Source organism: Stylophora pistillata, chromosome 12, assembly GCF_964205215.1.
Source record: "Stylophora pistillata chromosome 12, jaStyPist1.2, whole genome shotgun sequence".
Taxonomy (NCBI): domain Eukaryota; kingdom Metazoa; phylum Cnidaria; class Anthozoa; order Scleractinia; family Pocilloporidae; genus Stylophora; species Stylophora pistillata.
In genome coordinates, this window is record NC_142530.1 from 15,300,001 (window position 1) to 15,326,471 (window position 26,471).

The 26,471-nt window shown below is 37.9% G+C and overlaps 1 protein-coding gene and 2 long non-coding RNA genes across 17 annotated transcripts in view; 1 reads left to right on the forward strand and 2 right to left on the reverse strand.

Annotated features, from left to right (window-relative positions):
* LOC148718963 (uncharacterized) overlaps positions 1–3,917 on the forward strand; it is a 5,887-nt gene extending 1,970 nt beyond the window's left edge. For 8 of the 13 annotated variants that reach the window (XR_015993735.1, XR_015993737.1, XR_015993733.1 and 5 more), the window contains exons 3-5: positions 2,403–2,445; positions 3,010–3,055; positions 3,633–3,917. This is a non-coding gene — a long non-coding RNA (uncharacterized LOC148718963). Of the gene's footprint in view, positions 1–1,046; positions 1,111–2,262; positions 2,303–2,402; positions 2,446–3,009; positions 3,056–3,632 lie in introns of all 13 variants that reach the window. The other 5 variants (XR_015993730.1, XR_015993731.1, XR_015993732.1 and 2 more) reach the window with 3 other exon arrangements.
* Positions 3,918–7,807: 3,890 nt separating this feature from the next.
* LOC148718964 (uncharacterized) lies at positions 7,808–10,239 on the reverse strand. The gene is made up of 3 exons (XR_015993739.1): positions 10,047–10,239; positions 9,176–9,243; positions 7,808–8,496 (listed from the first exon to the last, which is right to left on the reverse strand). It is a non-coding gene; the product is annotated as an uncharacterized LOC148718964 (long non-coding RNA).
* An 8,233-nt stretch (positions 10,240–18,472) lies between these two features.
* On the reverse strand, positions 18,473–26,445 carry LOC111347318 (ATP-dependent DNA helicase Q1-like). 3 transcript variants are annotated; one of them, XM_088740689.1, is made up of 5 exons: positions 25,035–26,402; positions 21,630–22,491; positions 19,716–19,933; positions 19,162–19,279; positions 18,473–19,021 (listed from the first exon to the last, which is right to left on the reverse strand). In XM_088740689.1, the coding sequence occupies exons 2-5, from the start codon at positions 21,712–21,714 to the stop codon at positions 19,005–19,007; spliced, it is 438 nt and encodes a 145-aa protein (XP_088596815.1). In that variant the 5' UTR covers positions 21,715–22,491; positions 25,035–26,402; the 3' UTR covers positions 18,473–19,004. The 3 variants fall into 3 exon arrangements, with proteins under 3 accessions (XP_088596815.1, XP_088596814.1, XP_088596816.1); XM_088740688.1 differs by having other exon boundaries at positions 18,473–19,279; positions 25,035–26,400; XM_088740690.1 differs by lacking the exons at positions 18,473–19,021; positions 19,162–19,279; positions 21,630–22,491 and having other exon boundaries at positions 19,293–19,933; positions 26,008–26,445.
* Positions 26,446–26,471: the final 26 nt, after the last annotated feature.

Here is a 26,471-nt window from a genome sequence, read left to right on the forward strand (position 1 = left end):
GTTTAAATTTTTCAGACCTTTACTGCTTGTTTTTATGAGTGGTTCCACGATTTTCTTGCACAAAGAGGTCTGGTTGAGTGTAGCAGTTGCCATATTTTTCAGTATGATGGTTTCACAGTAACAGTGTTGTATGAAGTAATGTACCCTTCTCCAATATTAATTTTGCAAACTTGTCACTGACAAAGAGCTATTTCATGATTAGACACTGATCATTTCATTGATTGCTATGCTCTACATTTATCGTTGAAGTATCACCATATTTATCTTTGTATAAGTCGACTCTTTATGACGGAAAAATTAGCCCAAAAAATCACTCTCGTCTTTTACACAGATCATAGAATGATAAAGACCTGACCCAAGCAATCCAAGAAATTAGCACAACAATTGCCTGAAGTCCATTAGGAAAACCAGGTTCACAAAACAAGTTCTAATTGTGTTCAAGTTTTGTCAGTTTTCAGTGCGTTCTTCATCGATGAAAAAGTTTGAAATAATAAATTTTATGAGCTCAGGCTTAAACAGAAACCTAGTGGGGCTGATTTCTATTGTATCTTGTGATCTGTAGAGCAGACAATTTTCCTTACAGCTTCGGTGCTGAATTCTCATTTTCAGTGAATGATTACAGTAACTTAGTGACCTGGCAAATGCTGTTTTCTTGTGTGGTCTTGTTTGTTACATGCGTGGACCATCTATGTTAAATATTGAGTAGTTTCCAAGATGGCCGTGTTTTCATCAAGCAATCCTTCGAAGCTCTCCGGTGTTCCTTTAGTCTACTAAATCTCCTTTCAAAAGGTTATTTAAATGCATGAAGATTTCATTTTCAAAACGATTTACAAAAGGTGGTGAATTACTTCTCCAGTAAATCAAAGTGGTTGTATATGCTTAAATCATGAATGGTGGGGATGTAAATAAGTGCTACTAAACTTCACAGCACATGGTTACATTTTGCTCTGCAGTTTTTTTTAATTCACCATGTTTTCAATACATTCTCAGAAATAAGAGATCAACCATATGGGAAATTTCTGTCGGTCTGAATTTTTCTTTACTAGAAATGATGAAAAATCTGATTTTCAACCTTGAAAATGGGGGTCAACTTATACATGGATAAATATGGTAATTAACTCCTTCGCTATCTGTAATTGCATTAAAGATTCTGTGTTAGAAATCACAGCACCATATCCCAAAATCTAATGTTGTCCTCAGCACAATTTCATTTTTTGAGCAAGGCAAAGCTAAAAATCAATCAAGGGCCACACAGACATCACAGAAACAACATTGCTATGTATAATGTTTATGTACTCAGATAGGTAAAAGCTACTCTATTCATTAATTCAATGTCAATACTCTCCCTCATAGTAAAGTAAGTAAAGTCTGTTTACAAGCCTAGTGGCCCATTAGGCCGGAGCTTAACTCCGGTTTCTGTAGCATGAGCTACTAGGAGTATTTCCACCTCCCCCTGGATGGGATGCTAGTCCATCGCAGGGTTACCCCCAGCATTAAATTGCCGGTACCCATTTATACACCTGGGTGGAGAGAGGCACTGTGAGGGTAAAGTGTCTTGCCTAAGAACACAACACAATGTCCTGGCCAGGGCTCGAACCCCAACCACTCGATCCAGAGTCGAGCACACTAACCATCAGGCCACCGTGTCTCCACATACTCTCCCTCATAGTTAGCTATAATTTTTAGCCAACTTGGGAAATAGCAACCAAAAATGGACCCTTTTGGACATCCAAACTTTTAAATTTCAAGGGGAAGGTTCCTCAGACTTTGCCATCCAAGTGGGAATAAATGGCTGCCGCACTGTCATTTTGGTCCCTCCTAGCTGCTCAAATGTTGTCCCTCCTTTCCACAATCTTACCAAAGCCTCCATATGTGTAGTAATAAAAACATTGAAGTGAAGAGTGCTATCTCAGGAAGAGGTAATGATCATGCACACTATTAATAGAGTCATCCTAGCAGATGTTTGGCAAGGTATTGCATTCTTTGCTCAAAATCTAGTTTACATAGACCTGGGAAAAAAGAATGGGGTGTAGCAATCATTCAGGTCGGTTAATTGCTCCAAGCTCTAGTTTTATACCACTGCTCATTTGATTATCTTTCTTGCCAATACTCTTTCTGGTTATTTGGGTTTTCTGGGAAACTCAGGCTCTTGCCATTGAGAAGAAGCATGATATGTGTTTACAAAATTAAAAGCAAAGAAAAGTGAAAAAAATTGGAGATTAACAGGATTGTATCAAAGACTGGTATAATTTTTTTTTGCAGGGGGGTAGTTTTTTATTTTTGAATCAGAGTTTTAGCCTAAGTATGTCTAGGTTTCTACACTTGTTGTTTAGTCTTGTGGTTTCTTACTTAAAGAAGTAACTTTAAGAAGGTAAAATTTTTTGAATTTTTTTTTTTAACAGCCAATTGAGTCTGTAAATGGAAAGTAAACACAAAATAATGATGGTAAGGAACAAATTGCTTGCACTATAAATTATTGAAAGTAGTCTGCACTCTCCATATTTGTTATTTTTAATTGACATGCTTTGCACAGGTGTTGTGTAATAAGTGTGAATAAGACTGTGCAGCGAATTAGCTCGTGCTGCAGCATCCCATATCCAATAAATTCAATAGAAGACCCTTCGGTCATTTCACGCCATATTGGATCTCGATGCGTCCTTGAAAGAAAAGTTGCTTGAGACATATTTTTATCGTAAACATTTATGAAGCTTTCTTCTGATATATAGTTTGCTAAGATTTTAGTGAAACTACTGTAGTGTGCAAACAATTGTTTTCCCGAAGGACACCCGCAAAAGTGGGAAGTAACCTTGAGCTTGTTGCATGCGATTAAGTCGTATCATATAAATCTGCCCTAAAAACGAAAAATTTGCATTACTTTTATAATATTGAAGTGAATGCTTTGATACACAGTGGCTTTAGCCTCTGCATATCCTCTTATGTTTTTCTCTGAATACCTGAGAGCCGAGAAAACTGGTAACCAGCCATATTCTCTCGTTCTCTTTAAAATAGGATTGTTGATCAATTTTTACCATGGCTCAAGATGGAGGACCACGTGGTGAGATAAACTAATTTCTTCTCTGCCATCCTGAGAGGGTTTCTCATACTTTCAGAATAGAACAGAATTTTGGCTAACCTAACAACTCAACAGGAAATCGTCCCTTTTAAATTGAATGTTCTAAGGGAGTTCTTGAAGTTGCTTTGAGGTTTATCGCCTATCATGAAATAAAACCAGTGAACAAGGCTGTAATGAATTACACACAGCTTCAGATGAGGGTGTCTGGCATTGTGAAGTACTGGTGCATTTCATCCCTGAGAAGCAATCAAACTACTGTTTTCTCACTTATAACATTACTTAAAAATTAATAATCAGCGACTCAGGTGTCAGGCATATCAAAGAATATTGGCGCGGAAAGAGGTACTCTCCCTAATGGTTCATGTGCACGTTCTAGGGTGAACGTTATTGTATCTCTATTATGAACATTGGTGGTGATATTTTTGACAAAGGCCATCACTGGACGGCCATGTCTACGGATTTTGAAGGAAGTATTAGACCACAGAGGCTCAGGGCTAAACAGCTTTGTAAAATGTCGTATATTGATGTTACAAAGTGATACATATCTTATGTTTTGAAGAGCATGTGATTAACATGGACTGGCTGGAACAAGAAATAGTTATGGAAGAGCAGCTGGAAAGAGGAAGAGAAGAACAAAGAAAAAGGGAGGAGCAAACGAAAAGAGAGAAACAAAGAAAGGGAGAAGATCATTTTTCCGACACATACCTATACTTAAGTTATCCCTTTTAAAAATTTCAACCTATATATCTATGTCACACAGTAATTCCTCTTTTTTTCAAATATGTGAAATCATAATCTCTTGGAAAACTACTCTATCAGGGATATAAATTTAATGTATATTGTTTCTTTTTTTATAATTAAGTGAGCTTAATGATCTTGTTTATAATACAACAGCCATATTAGTACGTCCGTGTCATCGGAAGACATTAAATATTTGGAAGAGAAACTTAAAACTTGTCCTTTGCTAACATAGATTTTTCTTTTGTGAAGCCCTACTAAGTGACTCTTGATGTCATGTTAAGTTCTCCTTCGGTCCCACAAGTAAACAGGCAGCACGTTGGAATGGGACGACAGTAGTTCATCCTAAGTCGCCAAGGGCTTCTTTTGCAATGAACCCTTCAATTATTCTGTTACAATGTTTTATCTGGCGGTGAATAGTACCCGTTAGCCTCTACGAAGACGTTCACTTTGCTTGTCAAGCAAAGATAAATCAATAGTTTGCCGTCAATATATGCACATGCATTTGTGTATACAGCGACTTCTGGGAAAATTTCTCATTGCCTGAAGACATTTTTAACGCTAAATTGACTTAAATTCCAGGGGTGTGAATAATATGCAGACCCTTTTCAACAATCAGAACATCACAGTGGTAAAACATAACACCAAAACTTGCATACTGATAAATATTTTATGGGGAAGGCTACATTTTCTTTTCCAGCAAAATAATCTCCTCAAACTAAGTGATATTTGTCGAATAATTCTAAGGCTTTGTGCAGGGGATCCTACAGAGTACCGACTAAAATTATTGACTTCACCCGGGGATAGCCTTCCGACAACTACCCCCCGACCCAAAATTTTCTTACGCGAATTAAGGGTGCACTTCCAGCGATCTAACTTACAACTGCAGTATATCTGTTTATCCCTATTTCCATGTTTTGAGTGCATTCGAAAATCAAAACAATTTCACAGCTCGTACTCTGCATGTGCAATACATCCAAACTTGACATATCCATTGTTAACCCCTTTTTCCATTTTTCACTGAACGTGGAAATTCTCGAAAAAAGGCAATAAATTCTGACAATTTATCCAGCAATTAGAATATATCCTAACATGCTAAATCCAATCTTCACCCTAATTTTCCACTTTCGCTATCAACTCTAGAAACACGGGGTTAATTACAACAATTCATCCTACAAGTGGATAATATCATAGCTTTTCCATATCCAATCTTTACCCCGATTTGTGCAATTAACTGTAGAAAAACGGGAATCGTGACAATTCGATCGGTTAACATCATGACTTGCCGTGTCCAATCGTTACCCCGATTTTCCATTTGTTCAACGAGTCTCGAGAAAGCCGTGATAAGTTCTGACAATTCATCACGCAAGTGGAATATAACCTTAGTTGCCATATCAAATCTTTACCTTAATTCTCCATTTTTTTTTCGTTTATTAGAGACAAATAAGGTAAAATCTGACAATTACTCCCACATGTGGGATATGCCAAAAATGGGGTAAAATCGGACAATTCATCCTGCAAATGAAACATATTCCAACTTGTGTGTAATCTTTACCCGATTTTTCATTATTTTCAGAGAATTAAAAAAAAAAACAACAATTCATGTCATAAAAAGAATATATTCCAACGCACAGTGATTGAATTATAACTCGGTACATCCCTGATGTTCCGTTTTTTCTGATAAATTCCGAAAAAACGGGGTTCATTCTGAAAACTCCCCCCATAAGTAGAATACATTCTAGGTTTCCATATCCAATCTTGAACCCGCTCTTCTATTTTTATTTCAATGAACTCCAGAAAAAAAGGGGACGGTAAGTTATGAGATTTTATACCGTAAGCGGAGTATATCCTAAGTTGTCATAGCCAATCTTTACCCTAATTTTCGAATTTCTTTTTTTTTAATGAATCAATTCCAGAAAAACAGAACAAACTCTGACAATTCATGCTACAAGGGGATAATGCCCAAAGTTCCCAAATGCCATCTTTGCTTCGATGTTCCAATTTTCTTTTAAGTGAACTCTAGAGAACATGGGTAAATTCTTAGAATTAATACCGCAAGAGGAATATAACCTACGTTGTCATGTCAAATCTTTCCTGATTTTCCTTTTTTAATGAATTAATTCTAGAAAAACGGGGTAAACTCTGAGAATTCATGCGACAAGCGGATAATACCCGTAGTTCCCTTATGCCATCTTGCTCTGATTTTGGAATTTTTTCAAGGAATTATAGAAAACAGGGAAAATTCTAGTAACTCATCCTCCAAGTCGGATATATTACATTGACTTGCCACATCTAATCTACTTTACCCCGATTTTCCATTTTTTTTTTTTCAATGAGTATAAAAACGGGGCTCCCACTGACTCGCCATATTCAATCTTTACCCGATTTTCCATTTCTGTTTTCAATAAATTCTGGAAAAACGGAGTAAATTCTGAGGATTCACGCTACAAGTGGATAAGACTCTAAGTTCCAATATGCCATCTCTACCCCGATTTTCCATTTTTTTTTTCAGCGGTGAATTCTACGATTAGCGCTAATCGTTAGCCCCTTAAAATAAAGCAATACGCAAATAGCTTAATTGTAGTTAGGAGTTTTTTATAACGCCGGCCCGCTTTCAGTTATTATTAATTAATTAACTTCTATAGAAATTAACAACTTCTCAAGTAGTTTAAGGCCTGGGTCAGGAGATTAAATTGCCTTAATAAAATAAACAGCCATATCTCCATAAATATACAGCCGATTTCGCTGAAACTTTCAGGGACGATAGATATCCATACGAACTTTTACCTTATGGCAACAATGCCGACGACGACGGTCACGTGTCGGGTCACGTGATCAAAACGTTACTCAATCGGTTTTTATCGGAATTGGTAAGATTTACACACACTCGTTACTGATCAATGAATGAGAAAAATACTCAATAAAAAATGCTAGCCACCTACGTTTGGAATGAATTTCCTTCGTTCCTTAAAAAAGAGATTAGAGATTTTTAGGAGCTGAGAAGGAACTTTTCTCAACTTAATGGTCTTTAGATTGTTATCAACTCTATTCGGAGCTTCATTCCAAACGAGAAGATAAAGTTTATCAACACCTTCTTCCATTTCGCTAAAAATAACTGCTTGAAATGAAAAATTCGGCACCGGCGATAGCATTCTGACTACCCCTTTTTAAACTACGAAAGAAGTAGCCATTTTGTTTCTTTTCGAACATAATACATGAACAAGACTTGACTACCACATTATACCGCTGACCAAGAAGGCACAAATCAAATATGGTGGTTATAGTCGTCAGGTCGATCACCGGACAAATATCTGATGGGAAAGTAAAACTGCTGGCTTAGCAAGCCAAAAAACAAACGAATTATTTTTTACTGCTCTAGTATTGTATGTTTTCATCTCTTGTAATTGTAAGATACTGAAATGCTTCAATAATATTACTTCAACTTGTTTGTTGCTTTTTTCGCAATTTCCACGTCCGTGACCGAAAGAAAATAAAAGATGCTAAAATAAATTAAGAGATGTACTGTGGGACTCACTGCATGGGTTGTTGTTTCCCATGAAGTCATATATACAACAGCTTTAATTTTTCTCTTCACATGACAGCAAAATCAACCCACAACATGGACCAAAATTGAGCCGCAGGAGGTGGGAGGTGGAAGGGAGAAATAACTGCTAATATTAGTGCTCCATGTGTTTAAAAATTATAATCCTGCTCTTAGGTCTTATGAAAATCTGTTGGTAAGAAATGAACAGGGATTTCAACTGGCCTGGCAGCAAGAAAAGGGTGAAAAACAAGGTTATTCAAACTTCAAATTCTCCCCTCCCACCCCATCTTGATGGAGAGATAATTTGCATGTGCACTTTGCACTAATTTCCTGCCAGCTCAGTTGGAGGCATCTGTCCAATTTCATGTGGTACAAAATAAAAAAAAAGGCAAAAAAAAATATTGAGTGAAAAATGAAATAGAAACAAAATGTAAATTGACATGGAGATTGACTAGGGATTGATTCGCTCATGTTTATTTATGGATTACTAAGTCCCTTGCCCAAAAAAATTTTTCAACAAAGGACAATGAATCAGAAAAGGCGTATAAAAGCCAGCAATTTGAAGAGAGATATCAGCTCTAAATGGAAAATTTCAAAGAATTTCCCCATTTACATGTGAGCAAAAGTAAGTGTTTCTTTCCATAAATCTTTTGAAGGTCACTAAATACTTACAGGTAGAAAAATAAAGCACAATTACAAAAAAGTATAGTTACATCAATAGGTCTTTTTCTCAAGAAATATAAGGCCATTGATAACCGAATTTCACAGTGGTCACCACCAGAAAAAAAGCAACAGTATCTAAATGCATATTCTATGGAAAGCTGGCAGAAAACTGCCCAGGGTATAAAATCTCTGCACCAAATAGAATGCAAATGCTGTCTCTTAACAACACCAGCAGAGAGTAGCCTCTTCAAAAAAAGCACAGGTTGTGTGGCAAGCAGAAGGGAGGCATTCACAGAAGTAAAAAGTCAAGCCAAAGAGCTTTAAGGAAAAAAAATCTTCAAAACACCAAAAGAAGTGAAAAACGTAGGGTCAGTGATATATAAGGAATTCGACTCTGAATGTAAGGAGCAACTGGTAAAGTCCTTTACAGAAGTCATGTCCATGGTTTCCGAGGCTGGGTTGACAAACAAAGTTTCACCTGTTGAGGCAAAAAAAAAAATCCGTAAAGAAGAGAGAAAATTAAAAAAAAAAAGTATAGAAAATTCCTGAAAAAAAAATTATGTCAACCTTCACCTGGCTCAATGAACATATTTTGCAACCAGGAAAAGGCAAAGAATGGTAGAATGTTTTGAAACCATTGATGAAGCAAAAAGGAGGGTAAAAAATGCCCCAAAGCGGAACACCTGAAGTCATACAGCCTGAAAAATTACACAACAACTTAAACCGCAACCCCAAATCCAGATATTGTGCCAACAGGTATGAAAACCACCTGGCAAAAATACAAGTTCTTGTCCTGAAGGCCACTAGGCAACTACAGTCTGATACAAAAGTATGGGATGCAACCTTCTTAATGCAGAATAACTGGCTTCCCAATGCTAATGACTATGAGTTATCAGATGAGGTAACAAATACTCTTCACAAGAAAAAAGTTGCTCTGAAATTGCTACAATCCTGGAAGATGATTACAGTACATTTGTAAAGTATTTTGATCAAGCATTCTTACCTAATTTTATTCCCTTAAATGATTTAGTCAGGTCATTTAAAAAAGGTAATAAGTCACTTGAAAGTGATTGTTGTCCATCATTTTTACCACCAAAAGCTTCAGATTGAGAGCAAATTTGTTACTGGTAATTAACACTTATTTACTAATTGCTCACCTTCATCATAAGCGAGTCAAAGATTATGTTTGACCTCAGAATAGCTGTGCTGTTGAGCTATCTTGTCCCTATGGATTTAAAAAAAATACACTGTGAACATGAAATTAGAAAAGAAGTCTCAGGAAACAGTTTACATTACTTGGCTTAAAATTCTACCATAACTTAGATGGCTTTAATTTCACAAGTTGGACAACATATCCTGATGAATGTGGAAGTTGTATAAGAATTTAAGTAAAAATCATAGTTAAGAAAAGGTGATGGTCAGATTCCTATTTGCCATGTTCATGTAGGATTGAGAATGTCTGTGTTATTCGTCACAGGCTGGCAAATCAGTCATTGTTAACTAAGGTTAAAGACGACATCCCAATTTAGTTTGTCACCTCTCTTGGGATCGATTCAATCTAAAACATAGATATGTATACTTTAAATTTCGCTACACATGTATAAGAACACAACTGTTGACACATAGCTTTTTGCTCTCTCTCATTTACATGCCTTGTAGATTGAGTAATGAACTCTCTTTGTTGAAGCTCATATAAATACATTTACCCACAAAAGTGTTGTACTATAAATCACCGTTAAATTTCTAGCTCGAGATTGAGCCGAGGCATTTAAATTTGGTAAACAACAAAATTTACGCTACGGGTAAGTCTTCACTCCGCGGTTTATTAATTTCCACCTCATCCTACACTGACGAGAATGGAAAATTTCCGAAACATACCAAAACATTTGTAATCTATAATTTAGTAAACGAAAAAATGCGCTTTCCTTGAATAAAACGCTCGTTATTTGGATTTACGCCTCAGAGCATTATGGAAGCTACGGCAAATTAGAGCTAATTTGCCGAATGAAACACAAAAATACCACTCACCTCAGCTGTAGACCTCACATCTGCACGAAAACAACGTCTTCTAAAAAAATTTCGGTAGATACATCCATGTTCGCCTTCCAAAAGCGTAAAGGCTCTCTGATCTAAACTTCGAACGCGCTATGCGGTAACGGCCGCCATTTTTTTAAGTCTTGAAACTCTGCTGGGGGTCTCAAACCAAGATAAAACCCAGGCCTTAAACTACTTGAGTTAGACACAACGCGCTATGTAATGTACTGTTCCCCTTTAATTGTAATCATTCCCTAAAGAAGTCTTAACTGGAGTCGAAACGCGTCCGAAATAAATGAGAAGCTTACAACTACAAAAAGTGTTTCTTTGTGCGGCTCGCTAGTCTTAGTTAAATGGAAGATAGAAAAAATTCCACATTTAAAAATATTTGTGTTCTTAGTGAATTCTAGAAAAGCGGGATAAATTCTGAGAATTCGTCCTTCGAGTGGGATAGATCTTAGAGAGCCAAATCCAATCTTTAACCCGATTTTCCATTTTTTTTTTCAATGTACTCTAGAAAAACGGGATGAATTTTGAAAATTCGGCCCACAAGTGGCTAATACCTTTGGTTCTCAGATCCCATCTTCACCCCGATTTTCCATTTAATCAGTGGATTTTAGAAAAACGAGGTAAATTCTGAGCATTCATGCCACAAGTGAATAATACCCGAAGTTCCAATATGATATCTTTACCCCGATTTTCCATTTTTTCCAACAAATTATAGAAAAACGAGTTAAAATCTAAGAATTCATCCTCCAAATGAAATCAGATCCCATATTGGTTATCCAGGCTTCAACCCGATTTTCCATTTTTTTTTTTTTTTTTTTTCAATGAATTCTGGAGAAACGGGATTAATTCTACGAATTCATCCGCAAGTAGGTAACACGCTAAGCTCCCATATGATGATCTTTACCCCGATTTCCCATTTGATCAGCGAATTCGAGAAAAATGGGGTAAATTCTGAGCCTTCATGGTACAAGTGAATAATACCCGAGGTTCCCATATGCTCGAATTTCCATTTTTTTTTCAGTGAATTTGACAAAAAACAGGGTAAAAACTAAGAGTTCATTCTCCGAATAAATAGATCCCAAGTTGCCATAGCCAATCCTTAACCCGATTTTACATTTTTTTTTCAATAATTCTAGAAAAACGGCGTGAATTTTGAGAATTCGGCCCACAAGAAGGCTAAGTTCCCATATGCCATCTTCACCCCGATTTTCCATTTGATCAATGAATTTTAGAAAAACGAGATAAATTCTGAGCATTCATGCTACAAGTGGATAATACCCAAAGTTCCCGTATTATATCTTTACCCCAATTTTCCATTTTTCAACAAATTCTAGAAAAACGGGGTAAAATCTAAGAATCCATTCTCCAAATGAAATAGATCCCAAGTAGAGTTGCTGTATCCTGTCTTCAACCCGATTTTCTATTTTTTTCAATGAATTTTGGAGAAACGGGATTAATTCTGCGAATTCATCCGCAAGTGGCTAACACGCTAAGTTCCCATATTATGATCTTTACCCTGATTTCCCATTTGATCAGCGAATTCGAGAAAAATGGGGTAAATTCTGGGCCTTCATGATGTTACAAGTGAATAATACCCGAGGTTCCCATATGCCCGAATTTCCATCTCTTTTTTTTCAGTTTTTTTTCCATCTTTTTTTTTTCACAAAAAACGGGATAAAATCTAAGAGTTCATTCTCCGAATTAATAGATCTCAAGTTGCCATAGCCAATCCCTAACCCGATTTTCCATAAGTTCCCATATGCCATCTTTACCCCGATTTCCAATTTGATCAGCTAATTCGAAAAAAACGGGGTGAATTCTGAGCCTTCATGCTACAAGTAAATAATACCCGAGGTTCCCATATGCTATCTTTACTCCGAATTTCCGTGTTTTTCTTTTTTTAGTGAATTTGACAAAAAAAGGGGTGAAGTCTAAGAGTTTATCCTCCGAATTAAATAGATCCCAAGTTGCCATAGCCAATCGTTAACCCGATTTTCCATTTTTTCTTTCAAGGAATTCTAGAAAAACGGGATGAATTTTGAGAATTCGGCCCACAAGTGGCTAGTACCCTAGGTTTCCATATGCCATCGTCACCCCAACTTTCCATTTGATGAGTGAATTTTAGAAAAAAGAGGTAAATTCTGGGCATTCATGCCACAAGTAGATAATACCCGAAGTTCCCATACGATATCTTTCAATTTTCAATTTTTTTTCAACAAATTCTAGGAAAACGGGGTAAAATCTAAGAATCCATCCTCCCTGATGAAATAGATCCCAAGTTGCTATATCCAGTCTTCAATCTGATTTTCCACTTCTTTTTTCAATGAATTTAGGAGAAACGGGATTGATTCTGCGAATTCATCCGCAAGTGGCTAACACGCTAAGTTCCCATATGCCATCTTTACCCCGATTTTCCATTTGATCACCGATCGAATTCGAGACTGAACGGGGTAAATTCTGAGCCTTCATGTTACAGGTGAATAATACCCGAAGTGCCCACATGCTATCTTTATCCCGAATTTCCAATTTTTTTTTCAGTGAATTTGACAAAAAACGGGGTGAAGTCTAAGCGTTCATCCTCCGAATTAATTAGATCACAAGTTGCCATAGCCAATCTTTAGCCCGATTTTCCATTTTTTTTATGAATTCTAGAAAAACGGGATAAATTCTGCGAATTCATCCGTAAGTGGCTAACACGCTAAGTTTCCATATGCCATCCCCTTTACTTGGTTTTTCCATTTGATCAGCGAATTCTCGAAAAACAGGGTAAATTCTGTGAAATTCATCCTTAAGGTCCTTAAGGTGGAATATATCCTAATGACTTGCCATAGCCATCTTTACCCGATTTTCGATTTGATCATTATGTGAATTTGTCGTAAACGTGGTAAATTATGACAAATCCACCCAAAAGTACAACAAATCCGACAATAATTTAGAAACAGTACTAAAAAAAGATCAGCTTAAAACAGCGGAACCGGACCGTAATGAAATTTAGAGACAGAACTAAAGGAAGTACAGCTAAAATCAGCGGAACCGTAATAAAATCACATCACAATCTATTATTTCAAATTTCACAATCTACTACCTCAGATTTTTGCCATACAGCAAAACCTACGATATTCGAAATAATCAACTGAAGGCCAAACTTCTGTGATTGAAGGAAGACTTCGTGACTCAGACAAATTGTCACAACTTTGACCTCTCAGTCGATCTCACCTTCGGCAGATCAGCGAAGCGTCAAAAATATATAATTTTATGCCGACGAACCATAATCTACGATCTTCAACTATTCAAGAAAATAAAACAATTGTGATATGGGTAAAATGTTGTCACTGAAGTCGCAAGTCGAACAATGACGTCTGTAAATAAAGCAAGACTGCAAATGAAGCGTGAACAATAACGCATCCTTTGGTCAAAAGTCGCTTTGTTATTTACGTGGCAAGTTGCTCTTCCACGTTTAGGACGTTTAGATTAGAAGAACGATGCGATCACACGGCGTTAACGAAGGAGTGAGAGAACTTCAAGGAAAGTAATGTGTGAGATTGCGAACAGCGTGTTTTCCTGAGATCAGTTGAAAGTCGCTCATACGTGTCAAATTTTCTACCTATCCCGACCCCCTTGAATGAGCACTTTTGCTTGAAGACATAACTGCAACGGAATCTCTTAACCAGTCCCAAGCCGCGTGTCGCTCCATAGATCACAGGATGTGATTGGCCATTGTATCACATTACGTCAGAGGACATATCTACAACAAGAGGACATAAGTGCAACGGTACATGTGTCTCCTCCCCAGTAGAAGTAAATTTGGTTGATTAAAAGTAAATTTGGTTGATTTTTTAGGGTAGGCCGTGGGGGTAGTCCGCAGGGTAGTCCGCAGGGTAGTCCGCAGGGTAGTCCGCAGGGTAGTCCGCGGTACTCCATGAGGTAGTCCGCGTAGCGGGGGTCAGTCTCTTCAACTCTCCCCATTTTCGGGGCAAAGGGCGGGTGGTTGTTGAAATGTTTGTCGTCTACTTCGCAATCGGTTATTATTTTCTCGTCGAGCTCGCTGATGAGTTGTAGCTTTTCTTCCAGCACCCCTTTTATGCACTTCTCAAATGAAATCCCGAACCTTCCCCCCCCCCCCATCCCGGGCCAAGGGGGGAGGTGGGGGATTTTTTATGGTATTTGAAGGCACGGTTCGCCCGTGGGGGTGGGGGATTTCTCACGATTTGCTTTACTTAACACATCCATGGAGGCCGGGGAGAGGTGGGGATTGGACTCCTGCCTAGTCTTATCACGGTAATTTCTTCACGTAGTCCCTGGAGTCGCTCGCTGGATTTCGATGAGCTGCGCTTTGCAGATTTGTTCAGGCATCCCGGATTTGAAAGGCAAGTTTCATGATTATTTTTCCTTTTATTTCATCATTTAGATTAATCCTTTGGTATTTTGCCTTGAGCTTTCGTGGTTCATTGGCCGGAAAATGTTGTTTTTTAATCAAAACTTCTCACACAATGCAGATACACGCTTTTCCTCCTCTAGAGTTTATTAAAACCATGTGGCTTCTTAAGTGCTAGATTTCTTCATTCTTTAGGGTCCAAAATATAAAATATGGCCCCTAGGAACTATTTTAAGTTGTCTATTTTGATATAACATCAATTTCCCCACGTTTTGTCTTGCTACACAGGTTCTTACATGATATAAAATAAAAGGTGAAGATAGGGTTGGATATACAGCAGTTTATCATATTTGGCTTTTACTTGAGCTAAATTTGTACGCTAAAGAAGTAGAAAATTTGAACTAAATGGTTATAGTCAGTCAGGGAACAACATTCGTTTCCCCACCAAGGTGGGGGTTTTACCAGTCAATATGCCCCCAGTAGAGTGGGGGTCTCTTAAGATTTGTAACGATGTCAAATCAAATCCCCACCTTGGCCCGGGGTTTTGAATTGATAAGTGCATTATTCTCAATAGTTGGTTTCGCGTATTCAAATCCATTTGCTCAACATCATTGTCCAAAAACGCGTCAGATTCTTCAATGAGTTTCGTGACGACTCCTTAATTTGCCGCGCGCTTCGCTCGTAATTGTGGAAGGGCATCATCTGTCATCTTGAATTGGTCGAGATTTACTGCCCCACGTTGAGCGCCATGTTATTAACACGTAACTACGGTCGTAAATTTTTGTGTATTCGTTTATTGATTTACCGAAAAAACCTCTCACTCAAATAACATGTGTCGTAATTTGATCATAATATAAGACCGGAAAATCAAGATGAAATCATATACGAGCTGTACAAACAAAACAGAACTCGTGAATAAATGTTACATAACAATCATGAAGCATGACTGTTCGTGACATGTGCACAAAATGTGTCACATACAATGATAGTGTTCCTTTACTTGTATCGTCATGTTGTCCTAATTACCAACTTATACCAAGATTTATAAAGTCAAATAGGGGAAGAGGAAATTAGTGCTGGATTACAAGTGGATTGCAGTTCATCTTATTTCAATCGGATTCAATTCGATTATTTATTCTATCTTCTATAACTGTTATTTCAGTGAATAGATTAGAGTTAGAAGCACATTTCCGTCTGCTGGATACACATCGGCAATATGAGAGCGTATGCTACACATATTTGTTAGGCAACCCTAAAAGCTGGAAAGAGGGAACGGTGGAATGGCGGAAAATGACCCCAAATCCTAAACCACGGAATGGCAGAAAATGACCCAAATCCTTAAACACAGAACGGCAGAAAATGACCCCAAATCCTAAAACACGGAACGGCTGAAAATGACCCCAAATCCTAAAACACGGAACAGTGGAAAATAACCCCAAATTCTAAAACACAGAACGGCGGAAAATGACCCCAAATTCTAAAGCACGGAACGGATGTCAGGGCATGTTGCACGAATTTTGTACAGAGACACTCAAGCGTTTGGCTCATTCATCCTCACGACGACAACGCGTGTGACTAAAAGACAAAGAATTACGCTTCCCTCTCAGGGAGGGCAGTTTAATATGGCGTTCCATTTCCGCCAAAATTCAATGTTTTATTTTACATCGTACTTTCCACAATATTTTTTACATTTTGCATTTGTCATTCGAGTTTGCACTGGCAATTCAACTTCTTTGCATTCAACATTCAACTTTTGTTTATGCAACATTTAAGTTATCACTTTAACATTCAACTTTTTAGAGGCAACAGTGTAGTTTTCGAATTCGACCCTCAAGTTCAGTGGAATCTGCATTCATGTTTTCGCATCCAACATTTAGCATTTGTGCTTTAAGTTTTGGCCTCCGACCTCTGACTTTAAGCATTATTCTAGCAAGTTTTCGCATTAGATATTCAACTTTTCGAATTGGACTTTTACCCGCTGGTCAGTGACTTAAGGAGATCGGGGGCGCGATCCCCCTGAGCCACTCCTGCTCAAAAGGTGGACGATAGGGACGAGAGAATTCCCAGTTGAGCGGACTCGGGAAACTTTTATCCACTCCCCACCAGATCAGACTTCGCCAACAGGTGAAAGATGGCCGAGTTCTTTAGTAGGGCGCTTGTGACTTGTTTGCATCTCTTCAGCAAATTTAGATTACATTTTCCGGAAATTGTATTATCATTCACAAGTGCTGTTAAATTTTGAATCAATTTGTATCATCTTCAAAAATTTGATCCAGCAAATGTCTGATGACAAGGTGTATTTGAATTCAGCTGTCTTGGATATAATCAGTGCTATAGACAGATTTAGGGGATCTGGAAATACTTGTTTAGATTTCCAACCAATAGTTTTCAAGTTGGATTTTCTGCAAAGAGTAGTCTTGACGTAGATGAACTAGTCTCAGAATTGATTGGACATGCTTACAGGATGTTGGTGGAAATCGATAAAAAAAAAAAACAAATTAACTGTGCATATCAAGCTCCACTGCATAATAGAGGGGCACGAGGGAGACCTTCCCACGAAATCAGCGAGGGAACAGCTTCATTTTTTACTTCAACAAGGGTTTAAAGTATGTGACATCAATAAAATTCTTGGGTGAGTGTCAGGACAGTTGAGAGGAGAATGTTAACATTTGGGTTGAGTGTATCAGGTAAATAGTAACATGGATTTTTTACTTTAATGAGAAAATGAACCACTAGAAGGATAATTTTGTATAACTGAAATAATGATAATAATTAGTCCTGGATTGATGCTATAAAAAAGCATTGTTTGATCCTGCAAATACTTATCATGTATTGCCCACCGGTAGTTACAAAAATTTTTTATTTCACTTTCTGGGAATACCTTGAGGTAGTTGTTGCACCAAACAGTTGTGATTAGATTTGCAAATTAAAATTTTCTCCTCCACTCAACTGGGAATTCAGGGGTGGCTCAGGGCGATTGCGCCAACGATCTCCTTCAGTCACTGACCAGCGGGTAAAAGTCCAATTCGGAAAGTCGAATATCGAACCCGAAAACTTGCAAGTACAATGCCCAAAGTCGGAGTTCGGAAGCCAAAACTTAAAGGACAAATGCTAAATGTTGGATGCGAAAACATGAATGTGGATTCCACTGAACTTGAGGGTCGAATTCGAATACTACACTGTTGCCTCTAAAAAGTTGAATGTCGAAAGCGATAACTTAAATGTTGCATAAACAAAAGTTGAATGTTGAATGCAAAAAAGTTGAATCGTCAGTGCAAACTCGAATGACAAACGCAAAATGTAAAAAATATTGTGGAAAGTACGATGTAAAATAGAACATTGAATTTTGGCGGAAATGGAACGCCATAGTTTAAACACCATAGTGTTGACGATTTGGAATTTGTTGAGGAACAGAAGAAATCTGCTAAAAGAACTGGTGAAATAACCTCTTTTATATCCAGAAAGTTTACTTCTTCCGCTGATGTGTAAGTCTTAAATTTGATAGTATGATGGTGGTGTTTTGGACACATGGTCGCGAAGAAATTCTTTAAATTCTTTTTGACAGTCTTCTTCTGCTAACTTTCTTTTGTCTTTTCACGCTATATGAAATTCCCACATGACCCCCATGCAAACCTTTCTTTCACCTAGTGTTGCTCAAGGCCCAAAACTTGTTCGTAGACAAAGAAATTGAAGCACTCGTAACGAGGGCGTGCTCTCACGCTAGTCTAAGTTTGGAGCTGGGGCTGAATGTCATTATATTTTGAGAAGCCTGAAAACATTCTTGTGATGTTCTCACGCTTGCAAGCATATGATATATTGTTTCATTAAATTAATGCAGACGTGACCAGGAAACGTATCTTACAATTGTTTGTTACCATGTGGTATGTCAAGTTAGTTTCCACATGCTGTGCGACTTTTTAGCCGCGACTAAAACTCATGGCAATTTAGCATAACAAAAGGTGACTAAACAGGTTTGCAACACGAAAACGCAGCTACCTTTCGTGTATTATGGTTCATTATTAGTCATACCACTCAGTAAAAGAAAAAAATTTTAATAACACTTAATTTTTAGTCACGCGCGTTGTTGTCGTGGGGATAAGTGAGCCAAGCGCTTGAGTGTCTTTGTACAAAATTTGTGCAACGTGCCGGACATCCGTTCCGTGTTTTATAATTTGGGGTCATTTCCCGCTGTTCTGTGTTTTAGAATTTGGGTTTATTTTCCACCATTCAGTGTTTTAGGATTTGGGGTCATTTTCGGCCGTTCCATGTTTTAGGATTTGGGGTCATTTTCCGCCGTTCCATGCTTTAAGATTTGGAGTCATTTTCCGCCATTCCGCTGTTCCAGCTTTTAGGGTCTCCCGTTGTTGCAGTTGAAGATTTGAGTGTCAATGTTAATCATTTGCAGATCAAGCTTTCACAAGTTTTTCCACAGGGAAATGATATTTTTCCTCAGTCAGTAGTAGCTCTCATGAAGGAGATGACAAGAAGTGCGACAGTAGCAACATGTTGTGTACATAAGTAATAAAAAAAATTATCCTATCCTTTGACTTGAACCTCAACATTTACCTTTACCAAGATATTTTTCCTGTCAAAACAATGTTTAATAGAGGAACATTACATAAAGCTTTTCTTAAAGTGAAAACATATCAGTTCTGTAATTTGGCTTTAACCCCAATCACGTAATGTTGACAAAAACTTGTAAATGTGAAAGAGCTGCAATTTTACCGAGGTGATGTTTGTTGATTTCATTGTTCTCTGTGCTTGTGAGACAAGCATGTGTAATCACTTTGCCACTGTGTCTGTCAGCTGTTGATATAGTTCTTCTCAGGGAAGGCAGGTCACTCTACATATTGAATAAAAAGAAAAACTTTAAGATTAAGGTCAAAATATTTTAATCCAAAAACTTGAGGAAAGCCTGTGAATTATAGCAAGTTGAATGATGGTATGGTACATTTCTTGGTATTTTGGACTGCGAACCATCTCTTGTCGGAACAGTAATCGTGTTGACCCTGGTGTCCCTGTTAGTATAGAGCTTTCATTAGTGTAACAGTGTGAGTTAGTGCTCCATGTTAAGTTAATGAAAATAGTGATAATGACGATGACAATAGTAAGTTCTCGGTACTATATAAGATATCATAATGATAATTATTGTTATGGAGGCTTATGACATCATATTCTTCCTCTATAAACCAGTGGTTTATTTTCATTAATTCTCCTATACTGACACTGATACAAGTACACATTGTGGAACAAAACATAGCGGGTCTATGCCATTTTACCTTCTTGCTTGTTGACTGTTTTTCTTTTAGTGCCCTGTTCCTATCTGGACCATTTTGGCACTCCAAAAGGTTATGGCCAAGGATGATGAAGGGAATCCCATCAAATTCCAGATGCACTCCCTTGCTTTCCTGGGCATCTTTCCAGTAAAAGTGATGCCTAATTGAACTACTTTTTGTCGTCTCTGCATTTTCTGTATTTACTGTTGCATTTAATTGGCCTATTAAAATAATTGATATATAGTTTACATAGTGAACTGGAAAATAAAGTTATGCACCTATCCTTGGCTATCCCTGGAGGCAGACCCTGTGCAAGGGGGGGGGGGGACCCAACTGAAGTTCTTATTTCCCCACTGCTACACTGGAGGAGAGAATCAAAGTTAAGAAAATGCCCTTCTAAGAGGGATAGCATTCTATAAAAGTGGGAAGCCTTGTTCAAATTTGTTGCACAAATTATGTTGGCCTTTATCAGAGATTTGCTCACCTATGATGAATTAAGAAAACAATCCCCAAGAGTCTGATCATGTTGACCAAATCAAATTAATTTCTAACCATAAAGAGATGGTTTAGCCCATGTTAATGTGTAGTGGCCTTTTTTACTTATTAACACAACTTAAAGTGACTTCTTTTCTTACTGAGGGTCCCTGAATTTTCTCCAGTGCAAGGCATTTTGAAACAAAACCTGCCTCCTTTCTCCCACCTCTTGGGTAAATATTTGTTTAAGAGCATGTCCACGAGAAAACCAGGCAGAACCTGGCACAAATGCTAACCATCATGAATTAACAAATATGTGAAAATTAAAGATCAAAATATTTAATTCCCTGGGAGATAAAGGGTCTCCCTGGGAAAACCAATTTTCCTGCATTTTTTGCATAATTATTAGCTAACTTTGCCTTGCTGCTGTGACAAACCGAAGTCATCTGCAAATTCAATCAACTGGGTTGTGTTCTACATCTATCAGGCTTCAAGAACTTTGAACTGTTTTAACTTTCTCATTTCATTTCTACCCTTATATCTCCCTTGAGTATAAAGACAACTTTTTCTGGTTTTGACCAAGTCCAAAAATAAGGGTATTTAAAGGCCCAATATCTTCAATGAGCAACCACTTCTGATCATTATTCCTATATGGGCAGTGAAAGCCATCACTGGACTTCCAAAATCAGTAATAAAATTCTGGGGCAACTGATTTCATTACCTGTGCTGATGGGAAATTTACATCTAACTCCCGCTTTTTGGTCTGTATCATCAAAATTCCGAAAACCACAGCTTTGTTTTATTATTATCATTACTATTACTATTATTATTTCTCAGGGTGTTGTTTTAACATGAACGAGGAGAGTCTTGCACTCAATTGGAATCACTTTTTTCAAGAATACCCTTACATTCAATTTTTATCTATTTTATTTTATTTTTTCAAGTCTTGTACCTCTCGCTGGTAGGATCTTAAGGGCCTAGAAAATACTATCAGCTAGAGGTACAGCTTGTATAGTTAGTTGACTTGGCTCAATTTTTACCATGGCTTGCTTAACATTTAACTTCTCTACAATCGAAATTAGGCATGGAAGGTGATGGGGAGATGGGGTTTCAGAGGAGATACCTGAGACCTTCTGTGTGGATCTACCACCACTTATTTGATAGCACAGCTCACAAACTATAAGCATCAAATCTGACTGTATATGGGGAATCAGCTTAGTCTAAAGCACATTTCAAGGTTCACCCTTTGGGAGTGGGCAGTATTGGGCAATAAGTAAAGGATTACTGGTTGCTGTTCAAATAAGAATGCTTTATTCCATTTTAAATGGCAATCAATTTAAAATGAAAAACATAATTATTAGGACAGACACAGGCTAGCTTCATTTATTTAACTGTATAAATTCTAAAGTAAAAGTACATTTTATATTATCAAGAATAACTTACCTGGAGGTTTTTGCACAGTCATACAAGCTGTTACATAGCAATGAAAATTCAAATGAAAAATGTAATTTTGGTGAATTAAAATCATATTATCCTCTCACTATACCTATAGCTAGCTTAGTATTTCAAACAATGTTTGGCCTTGTTATCAATACTTCTAATCAAACACAACTATCATGAAAATAGGGACTATTCCATTCTGAAAAATTCCACACATACTTAGGCAGAATAATACACGACAAACTTCAGTATATCTGGTTGACATGCTCAAGTCTGAAATGAGTTTCAAGTTAAATTCATCTAAAACACGACCAAAGAACATACAGATCAGACTAGTTTAAAATTTGTTTGCCTTAAATTCATTTGAAACATAATATTGTCATGATTTCACGCTTACTTCACATAGGTAGGTAGCACCTCTGGCTGGTAGTATTCTCTAAGTAATCTAAGATCTGAGTAATCCAAGATCCTACTAGCCAGATGAAAAAGATTGCAAGGCACAGGAATATACCTATGGACTCAACAGCTGTCTATGACTAACAACATAGAATGTATAGTAAGGTTATTCATGAGTCAAAAATGGAATAAAATGAGCTGAATTCACCAAACATGTAAGCTCTAGCTTGTAGTATTTGCTACGCCACCCATGATTGGACAGACTAGAGGTACACAACCGGGGGACAAGAAGATGTCCTTGAAAAAAGTGATTCCAGTGTAGTGTAAGACTAAGATGGAATACCACAAAGTGAAATGCAAAGCAAGCCGTAATAAAAATTGGGCAAAGTCGACTAAATATGCAAGCTGTACCTCTAGCCGATAGTATTTTCTGGGTCCCGTGAGATCCTACTTGCTAGAGGTACAAGACCTAAAAAAAAAAAAATGCAAATGTATTCCCGAAACAAAAACCATTCAAAGGAGTGTAGGACTAATTAAGAGTGCAAAAGAGTAAAATATTAAGCAAACCGTAGTAAAAATTGAGCAAAATCGACTAAAAATTTAGTCCGTACAGGTCATAACAGGTTTGCGAGTCATTTAGTGTTCATAGATAGATAAATAGATAGTTTATTAGAATATCGAACATGGCAGTCCATAGACTGAATTGCGTTACAATTACTTAGAACTAGGAATAAATACAATTGAAATTATAATAAAACCACAAATGCAAAAAACTCTCTATATATGAATATGTACAAACTAGTCTAAAAAAAAAATTTCATGTACACACACTTGGAATAAAAGTGTTCTTAAAACGATTTGTACGTGTACGGGGCATGGCATAAGCCCTGGACTGTCTTAGATTATATCTGTGTTCTCTCTTAGGAGGTAAGACAGGCACGAGTTTGTGATCCACGCATGACGTGATAGACTCGAAAAGCTTGCTACACAGAGCCACGTGTCTCGCGTGCAAGGTTACTAAGTCGAACCTGGCCAAACATTCGAAATATGACGCATAAGGACAAATGATGGAGATCACTCTCTTTTGCATTATATAGGATATATGGCAAGGTGAGATGTTTTGCCACCTATAACCGTAGTTAATAAAAGTTGGAATCATCTGAAACCATCTGAAACCCCCGATGAAACCACCTGAAACCATCTGAAACCCCCAAGTAAAACCATCTGAAATTACCTGAAAACATCTCGAAACAATTTAAAACAACATGAAAGCAGCTAAAAAATTATGGGTAACATGAGAAAATAAGTGTTAACAATTGAGTTTATCCACAGGGAGCCCGGCTTACGGATATCCTATATAATGCCCTACAGTACAGAATAGGCACCACAAACTGGGCTTTAGGCTTTTTTTTTTCTCAAAATCTCAACTATCTAGTCAATTTACTTAGGCAGTAGAAGTTAAAGCCACCATTCATCAGCTATATTCTGTCATTTGCAGTAAAATACCATGTAAAAAATCCACATATACTTCACTTTTGCAAAAACAAAGTCAGTGAAATTCTAGGTCACACAATAAATTCGTCTCTGATTAAAGAGTAACACAATGTTCAAAATTTCCTTAGGAAGTTTGAAAATCTTCAGACCTTCCTGGGCTTTTTCATATATAATTTGCATGGTCCCGTTGAAAAAACTTCACGTATTTCTTTCGATTTAAAACAGTTTCTTCTTTGCATTCGCGATCACATATTGTTACTGTCACGCAAGTGCTTTGTCAAGAAATGAATTCGCATATTCCCGTGCAACTCCCAGCCATTCATAGAGCTAATTTAGTGTTTTCAATAAGAACAATGGAATGTTTCCTTGAAGACCTGTTTGTGGTGCCTATTCTGTACTGTAGGGCATTATACACGATATCTGTAAGCTGGGCTGTCTGTGGATAAACTTGATTGTTGACACTTATTTTCTCATGTTACCCATAATTTTTTAGCTGCTTTCATGTTGTTTTAAATTGTTTCGAGATATTTTCAGGTAATTTCAGATGATTTCCTTGGGGGTTTCAGATGGTTTCAGGTGGTTTCATCGGTGGTTTCAGATGGTTTCAGGTGGTTTCAGGTGATTCCAACTTCTAGTACCTACGCACCTATAACTGACTGTAATTCAGGTGATGGCATTGTACGTGAAGTTGTGCATGCTGCGTTGTAAAGATCAAATCTTGCGAAGTTTTCCTTTTTTCCCAGTAGTTTGGCTAAATCGCCTGTCAAAACATTGAAGTTTGATAGACCAAAAAAACATCTTTTATCCTGGGTGCGGAAGGGTAGATAAGATAAAGGAATGAAGGGGGTAATTTTCCTAAGAAACTCAGTGTGGTGATACATATGTGGGTGTAAAGAGGTCAATTGGTTTTATCAACTAGATTGATAAGATGTAAATTGGCCACCGTAGAGAGTTTAAAAGCATTTATAGCCCTTCTATAGCTGTAAGGAAGACCTAACACTCAAAAAGTCAGGTTTATAATAGCCCGCAGTGCCGGCGTATTTTGGGCGCACGAGTGCACATTTTCGTTTTAGGCCACCATCTTAGATTTGGTAATTGTGGAGGATTGGGGCGTGGAAATATTTGCCGAGGGAATAGGTGTTAAGTGGAAAAATGGGCAACGGGGGAGAGCGAGGGGAAGGAAAAAATACACCTGCCCGCAAAGCCTGTGATTTCGCAAAACGCCCCCTAATTAGCAGCGCTTGACCGCCTTTCCAGAAATATGCAAGCTGCCAATGAACATCGATTTTTGCTTTTACCGGGTGGAAGCCAAAAATTTACTTCATACTAATTTACACATTGACACACGTGTATTTGTCAACTTCGTGCGAAACAGAATTGATCGAGCGAGCGAGTATGTGAGTGAGGTTATGTCGGAAAAACGTCCTAACGACAGCTGTACGATTTGCAAAAGCTCTTTTAAAGTGAAATTTGGAAATATTCCTAGCAAACAAGTGTACTGGTCCTCGGAAAACCTACCGTAGAGGAAGGACAAGCCTTGGAGTTGTTTTAGCAGAAGTTTGTAGTCGGATTAGTATTGTTGCACGATCCTGCAACATATTCTGATCGCGTTTGCAACCCGTGTGGTCGAAAAATTCGCAGTCTTGGCCAGTTGTCATCATCATCATCATCATCATCATCATCATCATGTTTATTTGTTCAAGCAGGTTGAATTTATTGGCAACTGTATAAGCTGATGTGGACCTGCTGTTTTCCCACCCAACCCACCCCAGGGGAGGACATCCAGCACACAGTAATCTTGTGCGTGAGAAATTAACGTCTCTTACCCCTTACCCTTTTTAAGAGACGGGACCTCCGGCTTTACGTCCTATCCGAGAAGACGAAACAATGTGAGTGAAGTGTCTTGCTTAAGGACTCAACGTTAAGCCCCAGCCAGGACTTGAACCCGGGCCGTTTAACCCAGAGTCCAGCGCACTGACCACTGGACTACTCAAGTGGGCACGACTCCAACGGTAAACTCCGTATCTAAAAGCACGAAACGCACCCTGGCAACTCCGGAGAAAGCGAGCCCTTCATGGAGAAAATCAAAACTTGGTAGAGTAAATTCACAACCAGCCAAGACGCTATCGGCGCAGTCAGCTGGCAAATCAAGAAAATCTCTTGCATTTGGTGGAGAAAGTAGTCCTATACCGGTTTCTTCTCCTCAAATGGAGGATGTGATGCTGATTAAGCTTAACGTGGATGATTTGCCGCAAACAGGACTTCAGGTAAAAGTTGTGTATATGATTCCGTCAGGAACTGTGACTACGAGAGTTCCCCGTTACGAACCAACGAAAAACCTGGTCAAAAACATTGCATGCGAAAACTGACGTGAAGTGTCTAATACTATCCTTAAACACAAAGAACTTGCCGCAGAAATAGACACTGAAATCCGCAATGCTGTTTTTAAAGAATTCAGCGATTACTTAAAATGTAATAGTATGTTACTTGCCACAAATCCTGATGAACTAGCCGGGTTTTTGAACAAATTTTGTAAACTAGCACCAGCAAGGGATGTCGTCGCCGTCAAACCCATTAAAGACGCTTCCGCCAGCTGATCTTGCACGATGCTTTTGAGCGGACAGACAACAATCACACACGCAGCTTTCAACGATAATATTTGCTTCAAGCGGATCAACAACTGGAAGATGAGGCTTTTACCAAAGCCCGTCGGAAGAACTGCCAGTAAATCCCTTTCATAAACAAGAGAAGAAATGGCTTCCTTTTGTTCCGGGCGCAATACAAGCGACATACCCAGCTCAGAGAGAAATAAAAGCGCTTCTGCGAGAGCGGCATCAAAGCTTAGCGTTTCCGCCATTTTCTCTCCAAATCACTCCCAATCGCGGAACGACCGGAAGAAAACTACTTTAGATGACAGGCATCAATCCAATAGCGCTTTATACTATTACTAAAAAT